Source organism: Manacus candei, unplaced genomic scaffold (genome assembly GCF_025592945.1).
Source record: "Manacus candei isolate 608988 ecotype Guabito, Panama unplaced genomic scaffold, ASM2559294v1 h1tg000046l, whole genome shotgun sequence".
Lineage (NCBI taxonomy): Eukaryota > Metazoa > Chordata > Aves > Passeriformes > Pipridae > Manacus > Manacus candei.
Window position 1 is genome coordinate 3,735,582 of NW_026138094.1, and position 26,879 is coordinate 3,762,460.

Genomic DNA, 26,879 nt, shown 5'->3' on the forward strand with positions numbered 1-26,879 from the left:
GCCTTTTTATGTACATTGCTAAAGCTAAAATAATATTTGTTCCAGTGTTATTAGAGTTTATGCTAACCAAATGTAAATATTCACAACACAGAGTTTATGAAATTACTGAAGATTTAAGGCACTTTCTTAACTACAGGCATAAATCTCATTTTAATTTTGATAGCCTTTAAATTAAGTAGTTTAAGAGGTGAAAGTTATTAATTCAGTAAAAAGATGACTGCCTCTCTGGTTTTTTAGGAATTATTTTAGAGAAACTTCTGCAGTTCTGATCTCAGCTTTGAGTAATGGTGAGGCAAATACACCACAGAGTAGGAAAGTTTATACAATAGGCTGGTAGCTATGGATGTAGTTTTACTTCAGCATTCTGAGTCTGTTCCCTCTCTTCTGAAATACAGAAATACAGTAGGAGTTTGCCCTTTGGTTTCTATAGTTTTGCCTTCATTGTGAGAATGTCATTGAATTTAGCTCAAGTTCACTTAAAATTAGCTTATCCTGCCTGAACTGAGATTTGACCATTTTGTCTAGAGCTGTTGTAGGTTGATAACTTGAATAAATACATCAATATACAAAATATATTGTCGTTTGCAGAAGGCTTGGAGCTTTCCCTGATACTCTGGGCTGTTTTGCTGGCTGCTTTCCACCTGTTACCCAGCCATGGTGTGTTCTGGCCATCCAGCACTGAACCCCCAGTTCCTGCACCTGAGCTGGGCTTTACAGGTCAGGCTTGGCAGTGTGCTACTATTTTACAATCGATTCATTCTTGGCACAAAGTACAGGATGCACAAACAATTGTTTGGTTACAAAAGATTTTGAAAACAATCCATATTATAGACTGAATTTATGCAAGCATATTATCCTGCAGCTGAATTTAGAGAAAGAACCACCCAGTTTTACATGTTTGTTGTTATTACTGTTCAATCTAATAGTGATGATTTACAGCTGACAGAAGTCCAGAGGAAGGAAGATCAGTTTGAGATCTGAACCTCAGGTGATCTACTTGGTAATGGTATACTTGTTCCACAAGATTCTCACTTGGCTGTGTTTTATATGCTCTTTGCAGAGGTATCAATGACCACAGAGTGTGTTAAATACTGATCACTCAGGCTTTGAAATGCAGTTCTCTTCACTAAACTGCCTTCAGGTTTTTAAAAATCCTTGAGGTGTATATCAGTGTCCATTTTAAAGACTCCAAAAGTGACCTGCTCCATGAACTGGTTCTTGGCAGCATTAGCACCAGTGTATGGTTGAATAAGAAGAAAACACTGATCCAGAAGAATGCGCTTACAACAGGCACTGCAGCATCACCTGACTACCTCCTGGGTAATGTTAAATGTGAAATTCAGACAGGTAGAACGAAATTCATTAGCAGTTTATGATTCATCCTATGTAGTATTACAAAAGTTTTCCTACCAAAAAGTACTGCTAATTTATTTGCCAAAGAGAATGCAATGCTGCTCTGCGTGTTTTCCGTCTGTGGGTTGGTATCAAAACAGGACAAGTGCTAGCAGGTTTTTCTTATTTTTCTGGAAATTTTTATACTAAGGGACAATTAGAGATGAAAGTCCCCCTATTGATACCAACTTTAAATCTATAAAGATCAGAGTTTCTGCAGTGTGTAATTTCCAAACAAACAAGTTGAAAGTGTGTGGCAGATTTGGGATAGCAGTAGGGATGCAATTGAAGAGAAACCTCTCTCTCCTTTTGTGCCAGGAAGAAATCTAGGTTTTTAATATGATAGCATATGACAGAATTTAAACTGTCACTAAGTGTGCTAATCTGGTACCTCTACTGTCTGTATGAACTTTAAAGATAACAGAAAAATGTTGTCTGATAAATAATTCTCATAGTGTGGTTACAGATTTGTTTTCACAGGCTGCGTGAGCATTAAATTTACAACTTTCTGCAGTATAGAATTGTTACAGTTGAAAAAGATCTTGAGCCATGACAAATCTTTATATGGAGAAAAAAGAAAAGCAAAAAAAAACCCCCAATATTTTCAGTTACTGAAACAGTTACTGCTGGCTTATGTGCTCAGCATTGCCATTTACTTATTCAAACACTTGTCTGCTTTGAAAACAGTCTGTGGTGGTGCTTTGAAGAGGAAAAGTCATCAGAGTAAGATTACAGAAGTTTATTTCCTCATTCCTGTCTGTGTGATAACTTGCTTTTAAAGCATATGTCCATAATGATGTAGTCTCATGATGTATTTGAAAAAGGCAGTAAGAGTTTAGCTTTCAAATATTTAGTGTAGTTAAATTGCCACAGGAAAAACTCTGAATCCCTAAATCATCATTTTAAAAGTTAGGAATGGTTTTATTAATATTGTCTATGCAAATTGCTTTGTTGCCAAGAAGTTCTTTAGGAATGTGTAGGCACAAAGGCTGGGAATGGAAATGTTGGTTCAAGCAGTCATCCTTCTTAGAAATGGTGCAAATCACAGTCTTGGATAATGTGGTTATTCCTACTGAACTTGATCCTGCATCTACATGAATACAGGATGTATCAAGGGCCATAACATACACTTTTACAGAGCTATTATCATGGAATCACAGAATCCAACCTTATGCTTTGTGTGTGCGACGTTAACTCCCCCTTCTCACACCAATTAAATAAATTTCTTAGAAAAACTGCAGCTTAATCATGGTAAGTGAAAAAGTATTTTCACCTGTGGTTGAGTAAGCCTGATTGTTGTCTGATTCCAATAGTCATTAGAGGAAAAACTAGCATCCACTTTTTTCTAGTCACAGTTATTATTCAATATGCTATTTTCTTTTTATTTAAAATATTCCTTTTTTTCCCATTGCTTTGAGTTTAATTACATCCAACTATCTATTGATTATGGATTGGAAATGTGCACAAATATGAGGGCAAATTTAAGTCCAGTTATACTCCAAAGAAAGTTTCTGCTTTGTAAAGAGGGTCATTTGAACTAAATGCCAATGATACAGCTACAGCTGTGAGGCTGGAGGTCATAATAGATGAGGATTTAATTCTTTTAAATTAGACATTAAAGGATAATGAAAAGCTATGAGTCACTTCTCCTTAACTTTGTTCCCAGTGGCTACATTTCTGACAATACTGGTGTGCAAATAGAGGCCTGCTAATGTGTGCACAGAAATGAACACAGACCTCAGGCTGAAATCCCAATGAAAATCAGAAAATTCAATTTTGCTGTTCAGGATTTATAAAAGATCTTTACTTATGGCTACAGCCCAGATAATTTTTTGCTCCTGAAGTTACAATAAAGGTATCAAGGTATATAGAATATAAAGGTATAAAGAAAAGCAAAATATACTAGTAAATCACAATTTTCTGCCTAAATCCATATTGTTAATCTCTTTTTTTTTTTTTGAGAGAGAGGAAAAAAGAATCTATTCCCTACATATTAGAGTTTTACAGCAATTTTCTCGCTTGTAATATATGAATTATTAACAGAGATATCCTCAGTTTAATACAGAAATAGCTTAGGAAATCATTCCTTGGAATTAATCTTGGGGCAAACTGCAAAACTCACGTTTCATGGCTTTTATACTGTGAGTAACATCCTGTACTTTAGAAGTAAAAACAACTGATTTCCAGCTTAACTGTCAAATTAAAACTCTTCTGATTCTTATGAGCAGGGTGATTTATTATAGATCAGCAAATTGTATTACTAATTTATCATAGATCAGCAAATTGTATTCTTCCCCAAATATACTAAATGGCAGACCAGACAGGCCATTTTTACAAATGCCCATTTCCTTCAAAAGAAATCTAGTGAAGATTACTATTGTGCAAAAATTTGCAGTTTCTAGAATAAAGGAAACATTCAGCTTGGAATATGGTGCACATTAGCTATATAAAAGCAGTTCCTGAATGTGCTGTCCTAGATCCATAAGACCTACTTTTGAAAATAGAAGGACTCTTTGCCTTAAAGTATAACCGTGAACTCTTGTCCTCTTTTTGAAACCACAGAAAGTCCTCTCCTGAAATAAACCATTAATGAATTGCATGTGTATTTTAAATGAAGAGAAATTTGTACTTCAATTTTTTTAGTGCCCTACACCAAAATTCTCAAGTAGGAAAAAGTGGCTTCGGGTGTTACTGATGTCCAGATTCAAAGTATATCTAATACCACGCTCTTGCACGTTCCCTGCCTTGGTTTACTTTTGGGAAAGTATCAAAAATTTGAATTTTGAATAGCAGGCATAAAAAAAAATATGTGCCATTTTTAGCAGAGTGGCTTTGAATCTGAATTCTGAAATGCACACAGAGAAAAAAATCTAGACAGGGAAAATAATGGTGTATTTTAACCTACAGAAACCTTCTAATTCTTTTGAATCCAAGATGAACTGCTAAAAGGAGAAATGTGGATTCTGTAACATGGAATCAGTGTGCTACATTAAGGGCATGTTGCTCATAATTTATTGTCCTTAATCACAAAAGGAAACCTCCTAAGGGTTTTAACCCTCTGCAGTTATCTGTGATTAGTAATTAATATCCTCCAGCTCCGAAGTTATCTAGAGCTGCCAATGCACTCGATGAATTTACTGTTTCTGCAGTTATAACGTGCACTCTGGAATGGCCTCCACAACCCTGGCTGTGTGTGGAATGCTCCTACAAATAACCCTGATGTTCAGTGTTCACACAGAGCTCTGGCACCTGTGCTCCCTGGGAAGTGACAGCTCACTAAAGGAACTGCCCTCAGAAAAGCTCCATCCATTGGCAACAGCATTGGATGTGGGATAACACCACCATTTGTGACAATAACCTCTAAAATACAACAGTGTGTGGAGAACATGACTGGCAATCAATCATTTAAAACACTTAAAAGATAATCTGATGTACTTTTTATGTCCCCTATAGGTCACTTACTTTGAGAAGTCTGAGTGTTTATAAACTTCTTTATCAAGGCGTCCGTAGTTTGTGTGTAAAGGCTCAGAGCGTATTTGAGGGACTGTAGGTCTGGGCTCTTTTCCAGGAAATTCTTTTTCAGCCCACTCCCTCCAGCATGGAAGTATTGCTAAAATGAAAAGCAAATATGGTTGTTCATAGAGGAAAGTTATCTGAGAAAGTCCTCAGTTGCAGACGTACAATTTTAAGTAAAATTCTTAAGCGAACTTTTAGAAATAACAGCAGGCATGTGTAGCTGGATTTATGACTAAAGCATTTGAGATAACTGCCATTATCTCTGCTACAGAGCTTCTCTACCAGAGTAAAAAAAAATAAGTGTTGGGGGAAGAAAAAAATACAAGATTTTAATTTTGGTCCTCCAGATTGGAAGTACTTCTCTACCAAAACTGGATAAATATTTGCAGCATTCCTTTAGGTTGCAGAGAGTGGAATCAGTTTAAATTCTTTATCTAAAAAAACCCCAAACATCAAACTTTCAAATCAAAGCATATTTACAAGCACAAGTGAAGAATATATTGCTTTTTGCCCCTAAGATGGGGCAGTTCTTCCATTTGCAAGCAGCTGCACCTGTGTAGAGGTCACTGCCAGCTGGGCAGCAAGGCCTAACAAGACAGCCCTGCTCCTTTTGCTGTCCCACTTGTCCCTTGAGTGCTCCCCCCTTCTTTCATTAAAAATACCCAAACAAACACATATATATAGATAAATAGATATTAGCAGAAATACCTAAAAGAGAAAATGACTACTGATCTACTAGATTTGGAACAAAACATGTTTACCACTTTGATGCCATGCTGTAAACTATATTTATATAAAATATATGTAAACTGAATATAAAAACATATTATAGTCCCTTTTCAGTCCCAAAGCTGACTTCAGAAAACTTAGGACAGATTCTTCTCTTCTTCCTCCCTCAACGAAGAATTTTTCCTAAAATTTCAGGCTAGACAGTCATTGATGAATTAATGCACTTAAGCTCCAATGAAAAGATAAATGTGCTACATACACTCATTTTGTTCAAACACCTTGCAAAGCATTTTGCAATCTACGTTACAGCTCTAGGTCTCAAGATCAGTAAAGCTCCCATTAACGGCTAATTAGTAAAAACAAACAATGTTTTTCAGGAACACACTGTGACTACTTTATGACATGGTCCACCCTGTACAGGGAGTGCTGGGGACTGTAAGCAGAATCTTCTGGCTGCCTTTTTGGAGCGTTGCCAGAGGAATATATGCAATATACACTCTCTACATACATATATATCCACTAAATGCTGTATCCTAAACTTATGTGGACAGTGCAGACCCACAGTCCCTTTGTATTTAGTGTACACATTTCACCTTCTGATTCTCAAGATTTTGCAGGAGATGAAACATAAATGTACTTTTCATAACAGTTATTATTTACATTTCTGCGTTGAAGGATGCTGGTCATGATAGGCAAAAAAATATCTGTAGCAGCAAAACAGGATTTGAAATCATCAGGCTGCAAAGTTTTATATATTCTCTATCACTATGGGGGCACTTAGTGTCAGCTTAAATGGTTCTGACTAAATCACCTCTATCTTCTCATCATTGCATACTTACATAAAATTTATGTCTTTCCTAGCAAATTATTTCATACTATATATCCCAAAGAAATCTCTCTTGTCTTAATTGCTTAAAAGTGTAGCCATGATTTCACTAAGGATTATAATCAATTTATAAGCAAGTGTTAAAAGCTGTTAATATTTCTTGCTATTGTGACAATCACTGTGATTTTTATAAAGTTCTGTCTCCCAGTAAAATGTTATCTGCAAATGGCTAAAAGCTCCATGAAAGCTAACAGATAATTAAAGAAACAAGGACACCTGACCCTTATCATCTTCCTGAGTTTTTACATTGCTTTGCTTTTGCCCATAAATGGTAAACTTTGCAAGCAAAACCAGTAATGTGAACATATCATTACTGTATGGAACCAAATATAGAAAAATAACGAGTAAACAGGGTTTTACAGATTCAGCTGGATGGCTGATATCCTGCTCCTGAGAGATGGAAACCTCAAAATAATTCACCTGCTCCTCGTGTTCCTGTCTGAGGGGTTTCAAGGTTTGTAGGTGACACAAAAGGTTTGAAGGGCTCAGTGACAAATGAAAGGGGCAGATGTCAAGTATATGGAAATCAATGCAGGAGCCACTGCAGTCTCAGCCAAAACTTGACAAATGTCACACAAGCCCTTTTGGGTGTGGGTGTCACTCTGCAGAGAGCCTCTGGGTGCACAATGGAAACTAGGACAATATTATCAATATACATATTCTCTGGGCTGAGATAATGAGACAGCAGAGAGAATTCAGTTTGAGATAACTGAGGCCAGAAAGCCACTTCTCCTAATAGTAAATTGCAAATTAAGATAAAAAATTTATATATATATATATTGCTACAGTTCTTTTTACATAATATAAAACCTCATGATATGCTATATATATTTAAGACAAAAAAATGATTCCTTTATTTTATATTCTTTGAAGCCTTAATTACACCATCAACTATTAAATGATAATTGTTTCTCAGTGAATTAAATGAAAGAAAAAATAATAAAGTCTGCAAGTACGGACATACTCCTCCCTGCAATACCTTTCCTTACCGTAATCATGTACTTAATTTCTGAACACTTACCATATGCCATTTTTACCATTCTTCTATTCTTATTTGGGCAGCCTTGTTTTTTGCTTTTAAACAAATCATATTTACTTAGCACTACCAAAAACATTCTATATTTTGATCATTAAATTTATGAACTGCATTCCTAAATCAACAGAGCAGTCTTTTTTTCTTGAGGTAACTCACAAAGTTTGTCTTTCACTTCCTACCAGTGTATGCCTTATTTCTGCATAGTCAAGGTTATTTGCTTGGTATTTTGGAAAGCAAAGATTTTGCCATATCAGGTTCCAAGTACAGTAGGCAGTTATAATGCCATGTCATTGCCTTACCATTTGAAAAGAGGTTTCTCAGAAAGCATTATTTAGCTCAGTTTTATAGCACACAAAGATAAGAATATTGAGTTAATAAAGGTTTTCCCCTATTTAACCATTCCCTCCTTTTCTGGACTTTTTCTTTAGTAAAATGATCAATACCTATCTCTGTCTCTTTAAGTGCTGGAAACTCAGGTAAGGTTAGAGTTTAGATTTTTCGCAACTTTCATGTGTTTAGAACAACGGAAAATAGATTCACATAATGAACAGATTTCACATGGCTTAATTTGGGAGCATGCAGTACTTCAACATTTTGTTCCATTTATGTTTCCACAACATTAGTAATCCCCAAAGATTATTTTTATTTCTGAAAGAAATGCCAATTCCACTGCAAATCAAAAAAATGCAATTGGGCAGCCCTCTGATGCTTTTTTCTTGTCTTTTGAGACTCTATTTTGTTGCTCAAGACTTGATCCTAAGTATTTCCTCGTATTTATATCTTCAACTTTATACTTAGTAGCTGTCTCCTTACCTTCCTGATGTGCTGTCTCTTCACAGCAGACAGAAAAACACGCTGTTATTCTAGTAACTGATTGCTTTTAAGTTACACCAAGGAATGATACAGGCCAGTGTGAGAAACACTGATAAATACATTAAATGATATTCCTTAATGGCTTCTTTTGACTTTAGAAACCCAATCTGTGAAGACTGCTTGAAAGTCTCTAGTTTTTTTTTAATCAAAAAAACTGTCAGTCATGTTCTTGGTCATTCCAGCACAGAAGAAAAAAACACATAAAGCTGTACCTTTATAGTAACCAATGCTACTTCCATTATTGCACATTGCCTCAGGGTCAGGCTTTTGGCTTCCTCTCGAATCACATGGTCCTGCAAAGCAAGTGAAGACTGCAATTGGTTTTGAAAGGAAACTATTGTGGCTTTTTCTTAGAAAAACAAATACACAAAAAAATCTGCCAAATGCCCTCCAAGGACATATGATTAACAGGCATTAATTCAACTTCAGATTTCTTTTACAAAAAATTATAACTTAGAGCAGTCTTGTTGTTTCTTAAAAATATGGACTGCAGGGGAAAAGATCCACTGTTTAATATGCTATCTGCATAGCTTTATATATTTTCCTAGGATGTGTTATTTCTCTGTTCTAGGGAGTAGGGGAGAGGTTAAAATTGAAGTTCAAATAATTAGATGATACAGAAATTATTACTCTTATTAATACACATGAGAGTTTAACTAATCTTTGTTAATGCCTCATGTTTTTTTTTAAAGAAGGGGCTCCTGTCAGAATACGTTAAAGAGTCATAAAGTGATGCACTCCTGTGAAATCTTTGTCTAATGTAAGCACCAGTGACTTATGTAACATTTTAACTCCTCTAGCAAACCAAACAATTATTCATAGAAGCACAAGTTGTCACATATCTGCACAAATCTGAAGTCCTAATGGCAAAATTAATTGGCAAACAACTGACATCAGTATCAAACATCTCAGCTCTCCATCAAGTGGACTCCAGCACTGTACTGCTGAAGAGTTTATTGCAGAGGTAAATACTATGTTTCAATGCACACCATAAATAGTGCACAGAAAGAAAATTAATAGCTTTCTCACCTTAGAGCTTTTTAGAACTGGTTCCAGGAGGTAACATAAAGATCCCATATTTTTTTTGGTGATGTTTCATACTTTTAAAGCCTAGTTTTGCAATATGGGAATGATATCTTCTTGACCCATCTAGTGATCACTTACCATATAAGTAATCAGTCATTTATTCATAATTGGGTTTTGATGAAACTGTAAAACCATTATTCACCTTCGAGTAGTTACTGCCATATTCAATCTTATTACAGTAAATAAGAACGAGGCCTGAGGTTTGGCCTCACAACGACTAATTATCCATCTATTTTTTTTCATTAGCTCAAGCCATTCACAGCTTCATCTGGCTCCATTACCTTGAGTTTTGACAGTTGTCCAAGATCTTTGGCTGCACTGAATATCATCTGGGGCCCCTGTAATCACATTGAAAATTAAGGAAACAGACTCACTACGGCGCATTTGCTTTTTATGTCAACATGATCTTATTGTCTGCCAGGACATCAGCCAAAAGTGTTTTGCAAAGGGTTTTGCAAAAACAGTGTTTTGCAAAGCTAAATAAAAGTTTCAATTACACGTGAGACACATTTTCCCTCAGCTGATAAGGCCAAGTAGTTGAATTCCTCAGCACGATTCCCTCCAGGATCCTGCACTTGAAACAAATATTGCACATTCTGCTGATAGTGGTTTCGTGTCCTCCTTTCTGCTATCTCATTTTGTGTTTAATATTTTAAGCTGAGGCTGTGATTGCTTTCACACAGAGTGTCAGTGAGATATTTGTGTATGACCACAGCTCTCAGGCATTATGCTAAAATAAACAATCATCCTGGGAAGTGAGCAGCCCCGAGGAACCTGCAGAAGCATGACTGCCTACAGTGAAATCTCAGTTGAATAACACTCAGAGGAAAGGTGGACTGTTAAGACAAAGCCTTTTTTTTAAAAAAAAAAGAAAGCAATATTTTACAATAGCAAACTCCTGGCATGACACCAAAGGCTGATACCTACATTTTTGTCTCAGACAAACAGAATCCTACTGTAATTCCATGCTCACATCTTTTATCACAGTTACTCCAAATAATATAATTATTAGTGTAGTTACTTGGCAGTTCAGCAAGACATAGTTCTGAATAACAAGATTTCAGACAAAAAGGTTCATCCAACTTATGTTGGACTAATTTTTCATCAGTCTTTCTGTACCAATAGGTTTCAGTTTCCAGAAATAACCTTGCTTCTATATCCTTCAATTGAAGAAGATGTAATATAAAACTGCAGCTTAAATCTTCATTATTTATTTATTAGTGAGAATGGTAAGATAAATATGAAAATTAAAAAATAAACCCTGCTTCTGAATACCTGTACCTCTCACCCTCAGACAGAAAGAAATAATCAGGGCTAGAAAAGGAAAACATTTCTCATGGTATCCTACTTTTTATTGATTTTCTTTAATTGTGTGTTTAATACTAAACAGAAGTGCACCAAAATAAATGCAACTAGTTAATACACCTTTCTCCTGCCAATGGAGACACTTTATATAAAGTCTACCATAGTAAAGCTCACCTCTGACCCATGCTGTTCTATGAATGGAAGTGTAACAACTGATCCTGCATAAAGCTAATAAATGCTCCTAGAGCATGATGGAAAATGCCAATGTTTACCCAATGTAAATTCTACTTACGTATTTGCAGATAAGATTTCCCCCCAGATGTTGGAAAAGCAAATTAAAGATCTCAGAAACATAAATTTGAAAGAGTTGTTCATTGAAAGAGAGGCCGTTTCTGATTATGCATAGTAAACAACATCATCATGGTAAATATGAAAAAATTCAGTGATTGGAGTCCTGGCTATGATTTTAAAATTAGCTCTAATCTAGAATTTTTAATAGCTCAGGTCATTTCATTACTACCTTAGCACCATTTATACATGTCCTATTAGATTTTTTCCTGCCTCTCCAGCAATATTCTTTCATGTGTCTTTAATGTATGATATGATTTTATGATATGCCTTTAACTTATGGACACTGACTAATAGATTTTTAGCAGCTTAACTGATACCATAGGAGGTACATGGCAAAATTGCCCAACACTATGACAACATCATGATTATCTTGTCGTAAGATGGTCAATTTATTTTAAACAATATTGAAAACAAGAAGATTTAACAGTTATGTTATCCTAGTCCCTAAAAAAGCACAAAAAAGCAATTAAAAAAAGGCCCTCCAAGCCAGGCTCTTTTTTGTTGATCCTTAGACAGAATCAGGTTTTACTGGTCAGCTCAGTCACCACTCAGAGTTCATGTCAGGCCATGACCCACATGAGTCTCGTGTGTAGCAGCCCTACTTTTGTATTTACAATTTTGTTCCCTGTTCTTGTCAGGCTGTAAATGCAGTTCTGCCCAAAAAGGACCTCCCATCAAGCCTGCTCTTAAAATACCCCAAAACTTTAGAGCTATATTATCTTAAGCTTCCTGATGTTAATTAAGTGCTGCCTCAAGATGAGGAATGGCAGAGCAGGCAAGCCTGGAGACTGGGATGGGGCATTCCTACCTTTCTGAAACCTGCAAAAATGGAAGGGATTGAATTTCTGCTGGAACAGGGAAGGGCAAGGAATATACTTCATGTTACTGTGCACAATGAAGTCAAGAGCAATCAAACTTAAAAGCCCTTACACGAAAGCACACTACTAAGTGAGTGATGCAGCTTCTTTTACATGACTGTTCACAAAAACTGCTCTGAGTCAGGGCAGGCAGTAAGTGGCAGGAGCAAGGTCTTTCCCACCATCTACATACAATCCATGTGTTATTCCCTCTGGTCAAGGTACAGAACAGGACAGTGTCAGACCCCTTGGCAAACACCTGATCAATCACTTTATTACAATCCTCTAGAACACAGGAGAGTTACTGCTGCAACACTCACGGTTTGGTCTGTCAGTGGTGGAAGCACAATTTGTTTTTCTATTTTGTTTAAGACCAACTTCCAGAGCTCTTTCAAAATCCGTTTCAGAACTGTTTTCTCACAGATTTTTGCCGAGATGCTTAAACTGGAATAAAACAAAACAAAACCAGTCACTGAAACTCGTATTAAGACCTCAGAGGTTCTATATCAGTATATACTCAGATTAATGGCCTTAAGGCTTAGCTTTTCTCTACCAATAAAAATTTCTCAGTAACTTAGCTATTTTGCAATATTACCAGTAAATATTTTCGGTAAAAATTACTTGCAGATTACAAACTCATGTAAATCTCCACTATCTAATTGAATGCTTATTATATAACTGATGTATATTTATTAGAAATGCAGAATGATGATGAGTTATAAAGTTTGATGGATGATAGAATTTAGCACTCCCACACCCTTAAATTAAAGATTTGACATATAATTTGTGTCTTAAAAATAAAAAATGAATGTCTCCCTTATTTTGTATTTCTTCTGGGATCTAAAACTAGGTGCTGACAGCTAATACAAATTCACAGCTACTGCTTGGAAGCATTTATTTCTATATACTGACATGTTTGTGCAATTATGCTATCTGTTACTAACAGTAAAATTACATTTTTGGAGCACCTTTTCCATCTTAACTCTGAAAATGTCTGGCTAGGGAAAATAGGCATGAGGAGCCAAAAGGGTATGTAATTTGTGTCTGTGTGACTGCAGATCTGAAGTGCAGGATCAGTGCCAGGCTGCTTGTTCAATCACTTCCAGTGAAAGGCCACTGGTGTTTCACAAGTACCAGTAATGACATGACCAAGGACAGCAATGTGCTTACAGATGTGCCTGTGCTGCACATGGGCTTGCAGAACCTGCCACTGCTGGAGGATGAGAAGATAAGTTACCCTCACTTTCAGAGGCCAGAGTAAGTCTGCAAGGTCTCTTTAAAAATTTAGGATTTTACCAAGTGAAAAAAAAAAAAAAGCTGGTGTTTAGGTGGTGACCAGGTTTTTGGGGACACAGAAGTGCATATTAATGCCTATGTCAGTATGGGAATTTATTTTTGTTCTTTTGTTCAGTACAATCTTTTTCATAACACAGCAAGTGGAGGAGAGACTGTACACCAGTTCCTTTGCAATGACTCAAAACATGACAAGACATAGAAAGGCAAGTATGTAGCTCATGTAAAAATTGCTTAGCAGAGGTAAACAGGTTAAGCATGGTATTCTGCACACATGTGAGTGCTGCAAGTATTAAAAATGCTACAGAGTGTTTCTAGGTATCAACAATCCTTCAGGGTAAAACCAAGAATGCCTGACTGTAGCATCCAGTTCCTAATCTGCCACACTTACGTTTTGTCCAGGAAATCCATGAGAGGCCGAAGCACAATCTCAGCATCAATGGCTGCACTGTTCTTGTTGGCTGCTGCATTCCCATTGCCTCTCATTTGGTTCAGTTCATTGCTCATCTGTCTTACACAATCTTCAATAACAAATTGGAAACTATACGATGAAAAATAAAAAAGAATAAGGAAAGAATTCAACATTTATCGTTTTGCATCAGAGTCTCCAGCAAGATTTAAAGCTTTTCTGCAGTGGTGCAAAGTTCATAAATGAAGATACTGTGGTATTTGAACATAACTTTACTAAGAATCATAGCTCATATGACTAATCCATGCAGTGTTCCGATCTTTTCCCTCTTTTCTATTCTGTGATGTTTTTCATAGCCTTGTAGAGGTGCCAAATATTTATTTTCCCAAAGCACCAGATGTATCAGAATCTGTAGGTTAGAGTACGGTTGACTACCAGCTAGATCTGATTTTTGGTGTCAAAGAACAATAGGAACAGTTGACGATTAATAGTTTTTCTCTTGATGGTTAATATGAACCAAGCTTTGATGTTCTTCTTGAGGACAAATAGGAAACTTCTACTGATTTTGCCCCATTTGGCTCAGTTTGACTTCTTATGGGCATCACACAAAGTCAGTGCCATCAGAAGCTTTGTGCACTTCTTTGCAACTAGACAGAGCTAAAGCATTTGGACTGTTTAAAATACCCTTTTCAAAAACCCCTTTTTAAAAGTACTGAAACTTTTTCTCCTGGGAGGAAACTTTTCCACTTCAAAGTGACTGTGAACATATTCTCGGTCCTCAAGTTTGTATTTCAGCTTTTCTGAAAGCTATTCTCTTTCCTAACTGATCTGATTAAGTGTCTGACAGTCTTATAGTGCTATTGATGTGATAGTCTTTGGTCAATATATTACACAATGCAGAACAGCAGTAAATCAGAATCATCAGTTCAGAGGCAGAATGAGTCTCTGCACACATGGTAATTTGGTTTATGGATTGATTTATAATGAAGTGAAATGGTTTAGGATTAGTTTATGAACAGAAATGCCAAACAGAGGCAAAAAATATATCAGGGCTATTAAAGTGAAAAGATAAATGGCAAAGATTAATTTGAGAAAAGTGAAAGAGAATTTACTGTGAGAGAAAAGAAACATTATAATTAGGCAGTAAGCTTTTCCAGTGACATGGCTAATCACAAAAAGAAACTGCAAACCTCCTTGTGAAAAAACTGGAAAACTTGGAAACTTTTCCAAGTACTCTTGGAAGTATACTTACCTACACACATCAAAGCCCTAGACAAAAATTACATGAGGTTGCTGGTGATGCTGCTCATGTACATCCTTGGGACCAGTCCCTCCAACAAGTGCCAAAATAATTCATTGCCTTTCTTGACATTAGCCATCTTTCTAAAATTGTTAACCTCACAAATCCAAGAAGTAAACTGACCCATGAGGAATGTTCTAGCTACATGGAGCATATCCTAGATTGAGCTATTCTGGGTTCTCTTTTGCAGAAACCCAGTCAGCTCATTCAGAAAGAAGCCCTGGAAAGAAATAATATTCATGCACTGTCAATGATCCGAGAACCAGGGCCTGGGAGCAAAAATAAAGCAAGACAATACAGCAAACTAAGCACACAGAAAAAAGCAAACACTGTCCACCCAGACAGTTCATTGGTGGATTAAATAAGTAACTACAGATTTTGCTTAATGAACACCACTACAGCACTAATCCCTCTCTCTTAGATTTCTTTCTAATTTGAAGCAAAAGTAACTTACTGCTTCTTATACCAAAGGCACTCCTGGCACAGCACCATACTCATTCAAGACTGCACTCTGACTAATGAAAGATTTTGAGAGTAGACAATTTTTGCAGAGCCACAGGCAAGCAAATGACGCAGGAAGGCCATTCATGATGACCATTTGAAGCAGGCTAAACACAGGCAGACACCCCTGATTGAAGCAGGCCACTTGGAAAAAGCTGTCAGTCTCAGGAAGTAACATAAACATGGGCAGAGAGAAAAGTTTAACATAGCATCAGGCAAGACCAAACCAGCGATTTTGCTTTCCAAAAAGCAGAACAAAAGTCATCATGTTACAGAGCCTCACCTCTGTAACACATTCATGCCCAGAGATGATGTGCAGTTTTCTTTACAGTGAGGTTAATGTTGCTTGTTTCAGTCTAAACACATACACAGACACAAATGCACACACCACTTCACCAGGGCAGAAGCAAGCCATGCCTTAGGACATCCAAACAACCACCCAGACTTCATCAACGAGGTAGCTTTTTGAGCAGGAATATTTTTCTAAGGTTTGCAGTAAAATGGGTTTGTTACCTTGCAGCATATGTTACACTGAGTTCATCCAGCACATTGCTAAGTTTCACCTGAAGTTCTTTTAGAACAACACTAGCTTCAGGATCCAACTGCAAAGAGATAAATAATGTTATATTTTACTTATACACTAGGTTTCTGTGTTTTCCATTACAATTAATTAATTGGGAATTATGTGTAATGATACACTGCACTATGGAAAACCAAATGTGGAAACACCTGTTGCAACACAGAATTGCTTTAGTAGGCCTAAAAATCCAATTACCATTTAAAGAAAAATATGGGAAATATTTGATTACGATAGTGAAGAATTATATTGTTAGGAATCAAAACTGTGCCATTGAAAAATGACTTCCTATGGGATTGTACAAATAGGGTTGTCAGTCACAAGGATAGAAGTACCATTATTGGGCAAGCAGTGTTCACAAAGCACAGGAAGGGAAGGATACATAAGAAGTTAGTGCTTGTGTTCATAGGACTGCAGATGTTTTTATATTTTTGTTGTTTTTGTACATGTCATCACTGTTGATATTTCTTTTCTTGTGATTTGCATTGAAGATGTTTCCATATTTCCATTAATGCAGTGTAAAAGCAGAACAGGCAGCACTGGAAAAGATGGTTTGAAGACTATCCATGCTGCTTCTACTGCTATAGTATGCAGGAAGGGAACCTACCAAATTCCAGTACTGCTGTTTCTAAAAGCCATTAAGGCAAACATAATTCAAGCACAGAGCAATACATTCTGATGCACAGGGAGAACAGCTCCTGTACCTCTGATACAGGTTTTCTGAACACAGGAAAAAAGAAAACGCAGGGGAGAAATATATTTTTTCACTTACAGAGATGAGGATCCATGCATAGATATTTAATCAAAAGGTACCATGTTGATATTGATCAGCAGCTTGTTTATTTGCTATGCATTCTTTTTCAAATTAAAAAACCATAATTTTTTCATCTCCTTGATCTTTAGTATTTAGGAAAAATAGTGACAGCCCATTGGGAGATACGACTGATGATCATCAGGATCAGCAGCTGAATGCGAACCAGTAGCTCGTGTTCCAGGTCTTTCAGTTATCTACCCACAATGTTAAGGAATGATTTGCAATGATAACCCTCAATTTCTGGACTCTGTTCTGCAGTAAGGTCAGGTACAGATCTGACAATTTCAAAGGACCTGTGCATTTTGAATATATAATCAGCTCTGTCTCTATTTGCATTTTCCTATCTTTCAACTGCATGAGTAGCATTTAGTGCTTATCCTTCATCTGGTGCTTCAGAGTGCTGTGGTGCAGCAGGTCAGTTCTCATAATCACACTTCAGAGACAAGGGGAAGCTATCACAGCACATTGGATAATTTACATGAGACTACACAGGAATTCTGTAGCAAAGTAAACTCTCAAAATAGATCCAATGATCTGCTGTGTTCTGTCTAAGACCATCTTTTCTCTCCTTCGAGATTATGTGTGGTCTAAAAACATAGAAAATCCAAGATGTTCACTACAATTTTTGACAAAACCTGGAATAGGTGACAAACGGGGTTTATCACACATCCTTTAGAAGATACTCGGCACTCTTCTAATCTGACAAGCTCAATTTTACTATTGTAAGTACTTACTGTGGCTACTTACAGATTTAGTTTTGAATTACTTTGCATTGAGAGTTCTGTTGCTTCTCTATATCTTAGTAGTTTTCCTGGCAGATACACTGTGACAGTTCATAGACCTAAAGTGATTGTTTTCCTTCATATGAAAAGCAGGGATTAAAGAGCTAATTTTACTGCAATGTCTACATTAGTTAATAGAGTTAGAGTTTACTAACAAAGGCAAAGATTTTTCCAGGAAATGCATTTCACTAGAGAGTTATATTGCCTCCTTTGGTGGGATACATACAAAACACAAATTTAAGACCAGAATATTAACATAACCAGAATATTTAAGACTAGAATATCAACATTTAACAAATATTGAACACATAAGCATTCACACTGAACATGGCACATGTCAAGGAAAGCACAAAATACCAGGCAGGCAGAAGACTCAAAATTTCTTAGCAGGTCATGCACAAGCTAGAGAATCACCTTGTTACTGGGCCTACAGAGGTCAATGGAGTTACTTTCTATCAGAGGTTGTTGTGATAACCAGAAAACACAATACATCTGCTAAATTCACCTAGAATTGGACTCAGTCTGGCCAAAATTGGATTAAATACTAATGCCAGATGTAATGACACACTATAAAAGGGTGCATGCAAGTGTTAAATGTTTTAGAGGGCTTTGTGCTCACAAATTGCATGAACAAGTTTGTGTGTGCACAGCTGGAGGCATCTGGCAGGACATCCAGCCTTGTGTGGACACGTGCTCATGCTTCTTAATGCGGTGTCAGAGGGAGGAGTGGAGTATAAAGAGGTATGCGGGCTGCCCACCAGGTGCTGGACACCTGGGGATGCTCTCATGGCTAAGAATATGTTAGCAAGAGTTTTAAATGTCACTGTTCCTTTTGTTTTACTGGAAAATATGGTGATTTGAGTGTGCACTTTTCATTTATTTTAACCTGTGCCTTCTATGTGCTATTGATTGTCCTCGGGCATCACCCAAATGTACCAGAACCATGACCTGCCTTTTTTTTTTCTAGCTTGCTTTCTTTTTTATAGCTAAGGTGGGAGCCTGAAAGTGAGACAGTAGGCAATGCTGATCAGCATCCAAGATGATGTCATACAGAGATAAACAGATATGAAAATGAAGTATCTCCAGTATTGGGGACTTTTCTTTTTCTTCTCAAGTCTCATCAGCTCCACTGAGTTTGATGAAGAAAGAATAAAAGCCAACAAACTTGCCTGAATTATTTTTCAGGAAAATAAAAGAAAAAAAGCCCTAACTGGGCAGATTATTTTTGGAAAAAAAAAAAAAAAGATGAGTGTCATTAGTGTACCATATCTGATTTAAGCATCAAAAGAGAAAAGACTGTTTATCCCTTAGTTCTTTGGATTTCATTTCCAGTTCATGTGTGGGCTAGTCTTAAAAACATTCACAGGTTGCTTAGGTATCAAAACTGTAATTTTTTAAGGAGCAAACTGAATGTGTAAATCATACTTGTCTACCAATTCTAAATTTGCTTGGCTTTCTTAGAGTCATATTTCAGTTATTTTACCACCTTCTTAAATAATTGAGTTAATTTTTACTCACAGCAGAATATACTCATAAATTTGTTGGCACATTTCATGAGATCTGTTAATTATGGATTATTAAACAGACAATTAGAACTTTGATGTTTTCTGAGTGCTACACGAAAACAGAGAATATATTTGCTAAACAGCTGAAAAATAAGAAATACTTGAGCATCACTGTTTCCAAATGCTGCCTGTCTAGAACCGTGACTATTTTTACACATACAAGCCTTGGAAAAGAGTTAAGAATCTGATGAATTTGGCTGCTTTCAACATAACGTGTTAGATTGAGGCATTCCCTGCTGTAATTTCATGTGTGCTAGTAGGGACATAATCTTGTTAACTGCAAATTTGGTAGTGTTTCAGTAGGAAACCACAGAGATGCAAATTACTTTTGCATGCGTTAAATGGAACCCCTCTAACCTGAATTCAACTATTTATCTGCAGTTTCACAGGTTTAACTGCTTATAGTTTCCTAATGCAGTTAATTCTCTTCAGAAAGTAGTTTTACATATTGTATGTGCATCTAGGAAGGATACAGGTATTTATCAGATCCATCACTTCAGTGATTCCTTTTGTCTTTGATACACATCATCCTTCCTCCACCCCCACCCAGCTCCCCAGGGACAGTGAGATGTTTGGCTGCTGCTGCTCTAACTACACTTATGAGCACTTGGGCCTCTGATTTTACAGATTTAAAGACGGGCACTTCAGAACTATCCTGGCCTTCTGTCATCCCATTAAATTCTATAAGGCCACATATGGATTCCTATTGGAATTCCTGAGCTTTACACATAAAGTGGGAACTGAACTTATCAAAGTGGAAATATGATTTATCTACAGTCATTATAATACTGTCCTACATAAAGATTTACACCTTTTTTTTTGATCCTAATTGCTGTAACTCATTTCTGCCATGTTCTGCCATCTGACGAAAAGCAACACAAACATTAACTTTTTTTCTTTCTCTTTTATCAGCTTCCAACATGTCAGACATGCAAAAAGTACTTAGTGTAAATGTATGTATTCCTTTTGGATGAAACAAACAAGAGCTAAACCAAAATTTTACGACTATGAACCTGTTCTCATATTTTTAGACTTGATTTAAAAAAACCCAAACAAACAGTGGGTTGAATCCCACTTTACTACTCTTTATTATGGCAGACTGTTCTCATTGACATAATTTTTAAGTACCCTTTCTGCTTTGCTGCAGCAGAAAAGGATAGTTATAAAGAAACTCATATTGTTCAGACTATTTTATTTTAATGGTGGGGATGCTGAGAAACCAGTTTTTTCTCTATTTATAGAGCTCCCTGCCCTGCATTATGCAATAAGCCTACCCTGAACATAGGGACTGCTGCTTGATTGTGGCTGGTTCGACTGCACAGTTTGAAAGACATACTGCTCACAGTATGACACTGAGGAGATTAACAGCATTTAATTTTTCTTAGAATTAGTTTTGCTTCAACTGAAATAGGTCTCATTATTCTGCTGAAAATCATCTGACTTTTATGCCCTCCACAAGTAAAATATTAAACTATTTTTTCCCTGCAAGGAAACTGCTTACAGATTTTATTGCTGGTTTTGTTTCTTATAAGTACCAGTCCAATAAGCCAAATTGGCCATTAGCAGTTGTGCTTTTGGAATAGCTAGGGGAATTAATATTCTAACATGAGGACAAACATTTTAGGGGCACTTCCATATGGGTGACAAAAAACTGAACGTGAATGTACTTTTCCTCAAGAAATTGCCCTAAGGACAAACAAACAAAAGTGTGAATATATTTTTTAGGTCTTTTTTCTTAGACCGTGAATCAGAGATGCACTTAAGGTACCTAACAAAGGGATAATAGAAAAATATATCCAAATTCCCTGTGAGGGTTGTATGTTGCACCACATTTGTAGGAAATGTTGCTTTGATACTCTAACAACCTTCATAATTCATCCTCATTAACATCAAAAGGAAAGCAAAAAGGAATGAGAAGTGATGAGAGATTTCAAAAGAAAACTGCAATGAAAAAGTCCTCATTATTTTTTGTACTATTATTTTTTATTATATAAGGTGTTGGGGGCAAAAGACTTAATATTTTCTTGAGGAAAATGGAACATTTTGGAGAATCAAGAAAGTATTCTGATTTGAAATCAATTTGATAGAAATAAAGTGCTACTCAGCTTTCCACTGCCCTTGTCTGTGTCAGGATTTATGGACAATTAGCTGTTTTTATGAATCATGGCGTTCAAATGTGGGATTGGATCCAAGACCTAATACAAAAGTACTTTGCACAGAACAGAAGAGCACAGAAGACAAGTTTATTTGTAATATTTAAAGAGTGAAAGAGGATTAAGAGGAACCACAAAACCAGCCATGTCTGGATGATAAATACATATTCTCCAAGTTTGGTAAGACGTTTTCAATGACAGCAGGGCTGCAGAAGTTTATTTCATGTCCTCTGGAGCCATGGCAGCTTCAAGAAGCTCTTACTGGCTCAGCAGAACCTCCTCACCATGGAGTTAATCTGTAGGTTTATCTGGAGGCTGCAGTTCACTGTATGACACAGGGGACTCTCTCACCTCTGAGTGCCCCACTATGGATGTGGGAATATGAAATGCTGTGTTTTCCAGTTCTCTCTGTAATGTGCCCACATTAGATCAAAGTTTTGGGAACTTTATCAAACTACAGTCTCAATGAGACAGAGCTGATGTATCTAACTTCTTTTTTAAAGCCAGCTACTGTTACTAAGGGTAGTACGTTCATGGTCTAAACATTGCTTCTCAACAAGATGACAGAATTTTTTCCATGGCTGGAAAATACGTTAATGTCTTCATTATGTTTCAGAACGACCAAAGACTACAGTCAGCAAAGTGCTGAAGCACATGTTTATGTCCTTTTACTCGTGACAGGACTTCAGGCACTTTTAAGCCTTCTGAAATAAAAAAGGAGACAAAACTAAGCATGTTCTGGATTGTTGAGTAGCAGCTCTTGGTGAAATGGTGTCTTGAAAACAAGCAGGCCCTCAGATACTGAAAAGTGCACTTAAAATGTTTTATAGAATTTTTTAAAGCTTTGAAAGACTTTACACTATCTGCCTAGTAAAACTTTCCAATTTAGAGTGTCAAATGAATGCCCAAGCATAGCTCTTTTTGATTTTAGATCATAGGGAATTACACAAATGGAAATAAGTAGAAAATGTGACTGTTCTTAGCCTTAGAAAATAACGGTCAGGAATAATAAAAGATGCTTACTATCACAAACCTCATAAGAGAATCTCTCTCCTTCTTTCTTCTGCTCAGTGGATTGCAAGTCAAAGGCATTAGACAAAGACATGACACATTACAGACAAAACGTACCAATACATAAAAAGCAAAGTATAGTCCAGTACAAACATTAAAATAAAGCTGGCACTACAGATTGCAACACAGAACACCCAGTGCTGACTGAACATTACAGATCATTAGCATTTTTCTGTGAAATAGAGGTAGGTCTTTCTACTGTTGTCAGGATGTTAAATAGGTCTTGGAGACTTTTTTTCTTAACATTTTGATTTTCTTTGCAAGTAAAAGTGAAACCTGTTACTAGGTTGCAAACATGGTGCTAATGATCTCTAAGGAACTTTGAATGAACAAAGAAACAAATATGGCTCACCTCCTTTCCTCCCATGGACTCAAACATCTTCTCAAGCTGGACTCTTAATTGTTGAATGTTGTTCATCAAGATACAGGCCTACAAAGAGAGCATCAAATGTGAGGTTGTGCATGACCAACTCTTCAGCAGCCCTGAATTTGTAGAATTACAGAATCATTAAGGTCAGAAAAGCTCTCTCAGATCATCATTCATGCAACTAGGTTTTTCAGAGGAGATCCCCAAACAGTGCTGCCTTTCCTTTTTTTTTAATTGACCATCAGACCCCAGTATTTCACATCCTGAGCTGTACATCCCAGGTAGTTGCTACTTCTACTTAGTACAGTTACATCTGGGGATTAATGCAAGTGGCACATCATCATCTCTTGGAGAGCAGAGGCAACAATGATCAAAGTGCTTTGGAGTGACAATAAGAGGGATGAAAGGGATTGCCAGATTGCTTTCTAGACCCAGCCTTCGCAGAAAACTGACAGCACCATAACCTGGGTAATGGCTGATGCTTAAGTATTTGAATAAATCAACAGGCAGATCTGCTAAGAACAGAATATTTCAGAAATATGCAGTTTTGCATTACTTTTTTGCATTACTTGAAAAGTTGGTGAATTAGGCAACAGAATTCTGTAATCTCTAGAAATGTTGCTTTTTAAGCACATTTTCTTAAGGCAGAACACAGAGCCAACGAGTAAAAGAGAGTGATTTCTGTATAAATATAAGGTGAAAAATAAAATTAATAAAATTAAGGAGCTTGTTAAAAAAATTGTGGAAGAAAGAATCTATTAGTAGAATTTTGTGTACTCAGATGACCCTATATGCTGGTTTGTTATGTTGCAGGAAAAGCAATATGACAATACTTGCTAAAAGAGCTCTGGCTGGCCAAGGCCAGTGTCTTTTAATGCATGTCTGGCTTAATTTAGGCACTGAAGTAGTGCATATACATAAATAAAACAAAACACATATTTTTTTTTTTCAGACAACAAGAAGGTGATGGAAGATTACAGTATTGATAAACATTTGTACCTTTCTAGTTAATAACATGTTCCAATGTACTGCTGAAACATGGTGGGAATCAATAACTTGATTTAGCTTTAATTATTAATACATTACTCTCAAAGGCATTTAGTATCAGAGTCTTTCTCAACTAAAGGGAAAAAAAGGAAATTTAACTTCTTAATACTTAGATTACTGCTTCCCAGGAAAGCATGCTGTGTGTGCTCCTGCACAAGGCTGCTGGCTTTGTATAGCAGTTGAAATGTTACCTCTCTGCCTTTCTCTTCTTATATTTGTCTATATACCTTCTATTAATTCACAATCATGTAAGACTGTGCCCTCCTTTCCTGTGCTATCTCCTCTCTTCTAACAAATGCATTATTCTGGAAATTACCTGCAATATCACAAGTCAATAATTATAATTTCTGATGGGGGCATAAGTAGCTGAGTATGACACCTTGGTCCTTTTGTTCCAAACAAATGCAAATGCCTTTGGTAATGTACTGAAGCTACAATTGAAATGCTTCATGCTGAAGCAGTTTTCAAAGTTTCCTTTGAGGCTGGCTCAGCTGGCTCTTTCAGAGCCTAAGCCTAACTTGGCTCACTGAAAAATTTGCTATTGTTGTCAGTAAAGAACATTACTTAAAAACATTCTCTTCATATTTATCATCTTGCCCTTCAGAACAGCCTTTGCAGGAGTTTACAGGAATCAGACAGCCAGATGCAACAACACGTAAAAGTGAGTGGCAATTACAATACGTAAACCTGGGTTTGTTTGTAAATGCTGACAGGAGGTGGAAGATAAGATACATAGCTTTATGAAAAGCATTTTCAATGTGCTTTTTTTTGAACACTTTCTGTGTACATTTTTTAGTGTTTGATAAAATTACTAAAAGTATTGGTTTGAAAAAGAATGCCAAATTCTAATTTTAATAATAAAAATTATTTGTTTAAATGTCTTCTATCTAATCTAGCGCAGGAGATGGACATTTATTGTGGCTGAAATTAACAGAGCAAATGGTCTTTTATTAAGCTAAAAGCTATGTATTTCAATAGGGTAACTTCTGTTAAAAAAAAGTTATGTTCCTCAAGGACATTTGATATAATACTTTATACCTGCTCTAGTGGAAGGTGTCTCTGCTCATGGCAAGGGGGGTTGAACGTACATGATCTTTAAGGTCCTTTTCAACCCAAACCATTCTATGATACTGTGATACTATAAGGAGATTAATTCCATCTAAATCCTTAATAAAGATGGGCATATGAGGATGACTTCAGAAATCCCACTGGACAGGCCAAAAGACTACACAAACTACATCACACTACCTGATGATTCAAAACTGTATCAAAACTCATTCATTCTAGAAACCAGTAAGCTTTATTTAATATTAGCACTAAAGTTGTAAGAACCACCAATAATTGATATTGAGCTGCAATAGATGTCTTTCTGAATTCTATTATTGCATATTTTGGAGAGCTCTAGATCATCACACTTCCTCTCAATACAGAGAGCATGTATGGGAAGGGACAGGTATGCACGGATGGGACAGGTACAGGTGAGATCTGTGATGGGCTGGGTAAGGGTTGTACCATGAAAGGTGCACAGAGTGAGGATGGGGCTGCAGTTATTTATCTGACTGTAGATTGTTACAGCTGTACAACACACCACTAAATACAGCAGTCATAGTGCTAAAGGTTGCCAGTTGTGGGAGTACCAGCTTTGACTGAATATCAGTGATACTGAAAAGTCAGTTTACAAGAATAATTTTCCTAGGTCTTGTGAAGGTATTGATAATGCCTCCATCTGCTCAACCACATCTTTAGTGTCCACATCTCATTTAATTCTGAGTCCATGGCAATCTGGTCCTACATTAGGGACTTTCTTGTAAGCAGTGAGGCACCAAAACAGCATGTGATTCTTTTTCTCACTGTTGCATGGGTAAAGCACAGTGGTAGCAGCAGCAAAGTCTGCACACATTCCCTGCACAGGGAACGATGATCTTATAAACTCTCCAAGGTATAAACTGATAAGAGAGAGGCAAGCCAGTGCAAAATGAAAAACAAAAAGGTTTTCTTCTATTTGGGAAACAAGATGAAGATACATTCACCATATTCACCATTGCATAGGGCTGATGTGTTTGGATGTGTTTGTGGTCATCTTTTTTTTTTTTTTTAAACTTTGATACTGAAATTATTAACTAGGATTTTTAACTAATGTTGTTTATTCCATTGGACATGTCAATGTAAGCAGCTATGAAAATATGCTGATCTCCCTCCATTCATGCCTTTTCTCATATAAAGAAGTGATCACATTTTCAAAAAGTACAGTAAGTCATTTAAAGGTAATTTCTGAGGCAGAAAAAAACACAGCTTCTTACCACGTTTTCTTTATCACAATACGAGCTGAAGTAACTTGAAATAATTGCAGCATACTGAAGAAGCACTTTGTTGATAGTCTAGAAGAGGAGAAGAATCTTTTAAATGGTAAATTTCATAATGTAAAACAAAAATTAAAAAAAAGGTTTATATAAATGATAGATTTTACAGATACTTACGCATTTAGTATATAGTATTATTTAGATATTATATAAACAATACTGTAAACACATTTTCAAATGCCTGCACAGCAGATGGTGGGTTGTTCTTAGTGCAATGTAATCTTCAATAACAGAGATAGTTTAATTTTAGCTGTACTGTTTTTGAGAAGCATTGAGAGCTCTACTCCTTGCAATGTTCTTCATAGTTCTTGGAACAGTAGCAAGCTCAAAAAATCCTCTAGGGTGATAATACATAGATTAGAAATATAATGGAAAAAATAAGATAAAAGCAGCACTGCTCAAGGCCTGGCAATATAAGTTACCTTACAATAATCATGTAAACAGGAACTTCGTTTGCAAATGGGAATTGTTGCAATGAAAGAACAGGATTAAATATAAATGTGAACTTTTTAAAGTCAGCAGGACTATAATGGACATCTAGAGCTTGTGAGAAAATGTTACTATACAAATAGAAAGCTGCCCTAAGAGTTGAGTTTATCAAACAGCAGG

The 26,879-nt window shown here is 36.4% G+C and overlaps 1 protein-coding gene across 6 annotated transcripts in view; it reads right to left on the bottom strand.

Annotated features, from left to right (window-relative positions):
• UNC13C (unc-13 homolog C) overlaps nt 1-26,879 on the bottom strand; it is a 176,185-nt gene that overhangs the window by 12,516 nt on the left and 136,790 nt on the right. For 4 of the 6 annotated variants that reach the window (XM_051797190.1, XM_051797187.1, XM_051797185.1 and 1 more), the window contains 9 exons: nt 26,211-26,288; nt 22,849-22,926; nt 22,459-22,488; nt 16,048-16,136; nt 13,716-13,865; nt 12,352-12,475; nt 9,800-9,856; nt 8,645-8,725; nt 4,855-5,002 (listed from right to left, as the gene is read on the bottom strand). In XM_051797190.1, coding sequence (XP_051653150.1) covers nt 4,855-5,002; nt 8,645-8,725; nt 9,800-9,856; nt 12,352-12,475; nt 13,716-13,865; nt 16,048-16,136; nt 22,459-22,488; nt 22,849-22,926; nt 26,211-26,288 — 835 coding nt within the window. Of the gene's footprint in view, nt 1-4,854; nt 5,003-8,644; nt 8,726-9,799; nt 9,857-12,351; nt 12,476-13,715; nt 13,866-16,047; nt 16,137-17,672; nt 17,784-22,458; nt 22,489-22,848; nt 22,927-26,210; nt 26,289-26,879 lie in introns of those variants that run through there. The other 2 variants (XM_051797188.1, XM_051797189.1) reach the window with 2 other exon arrangements.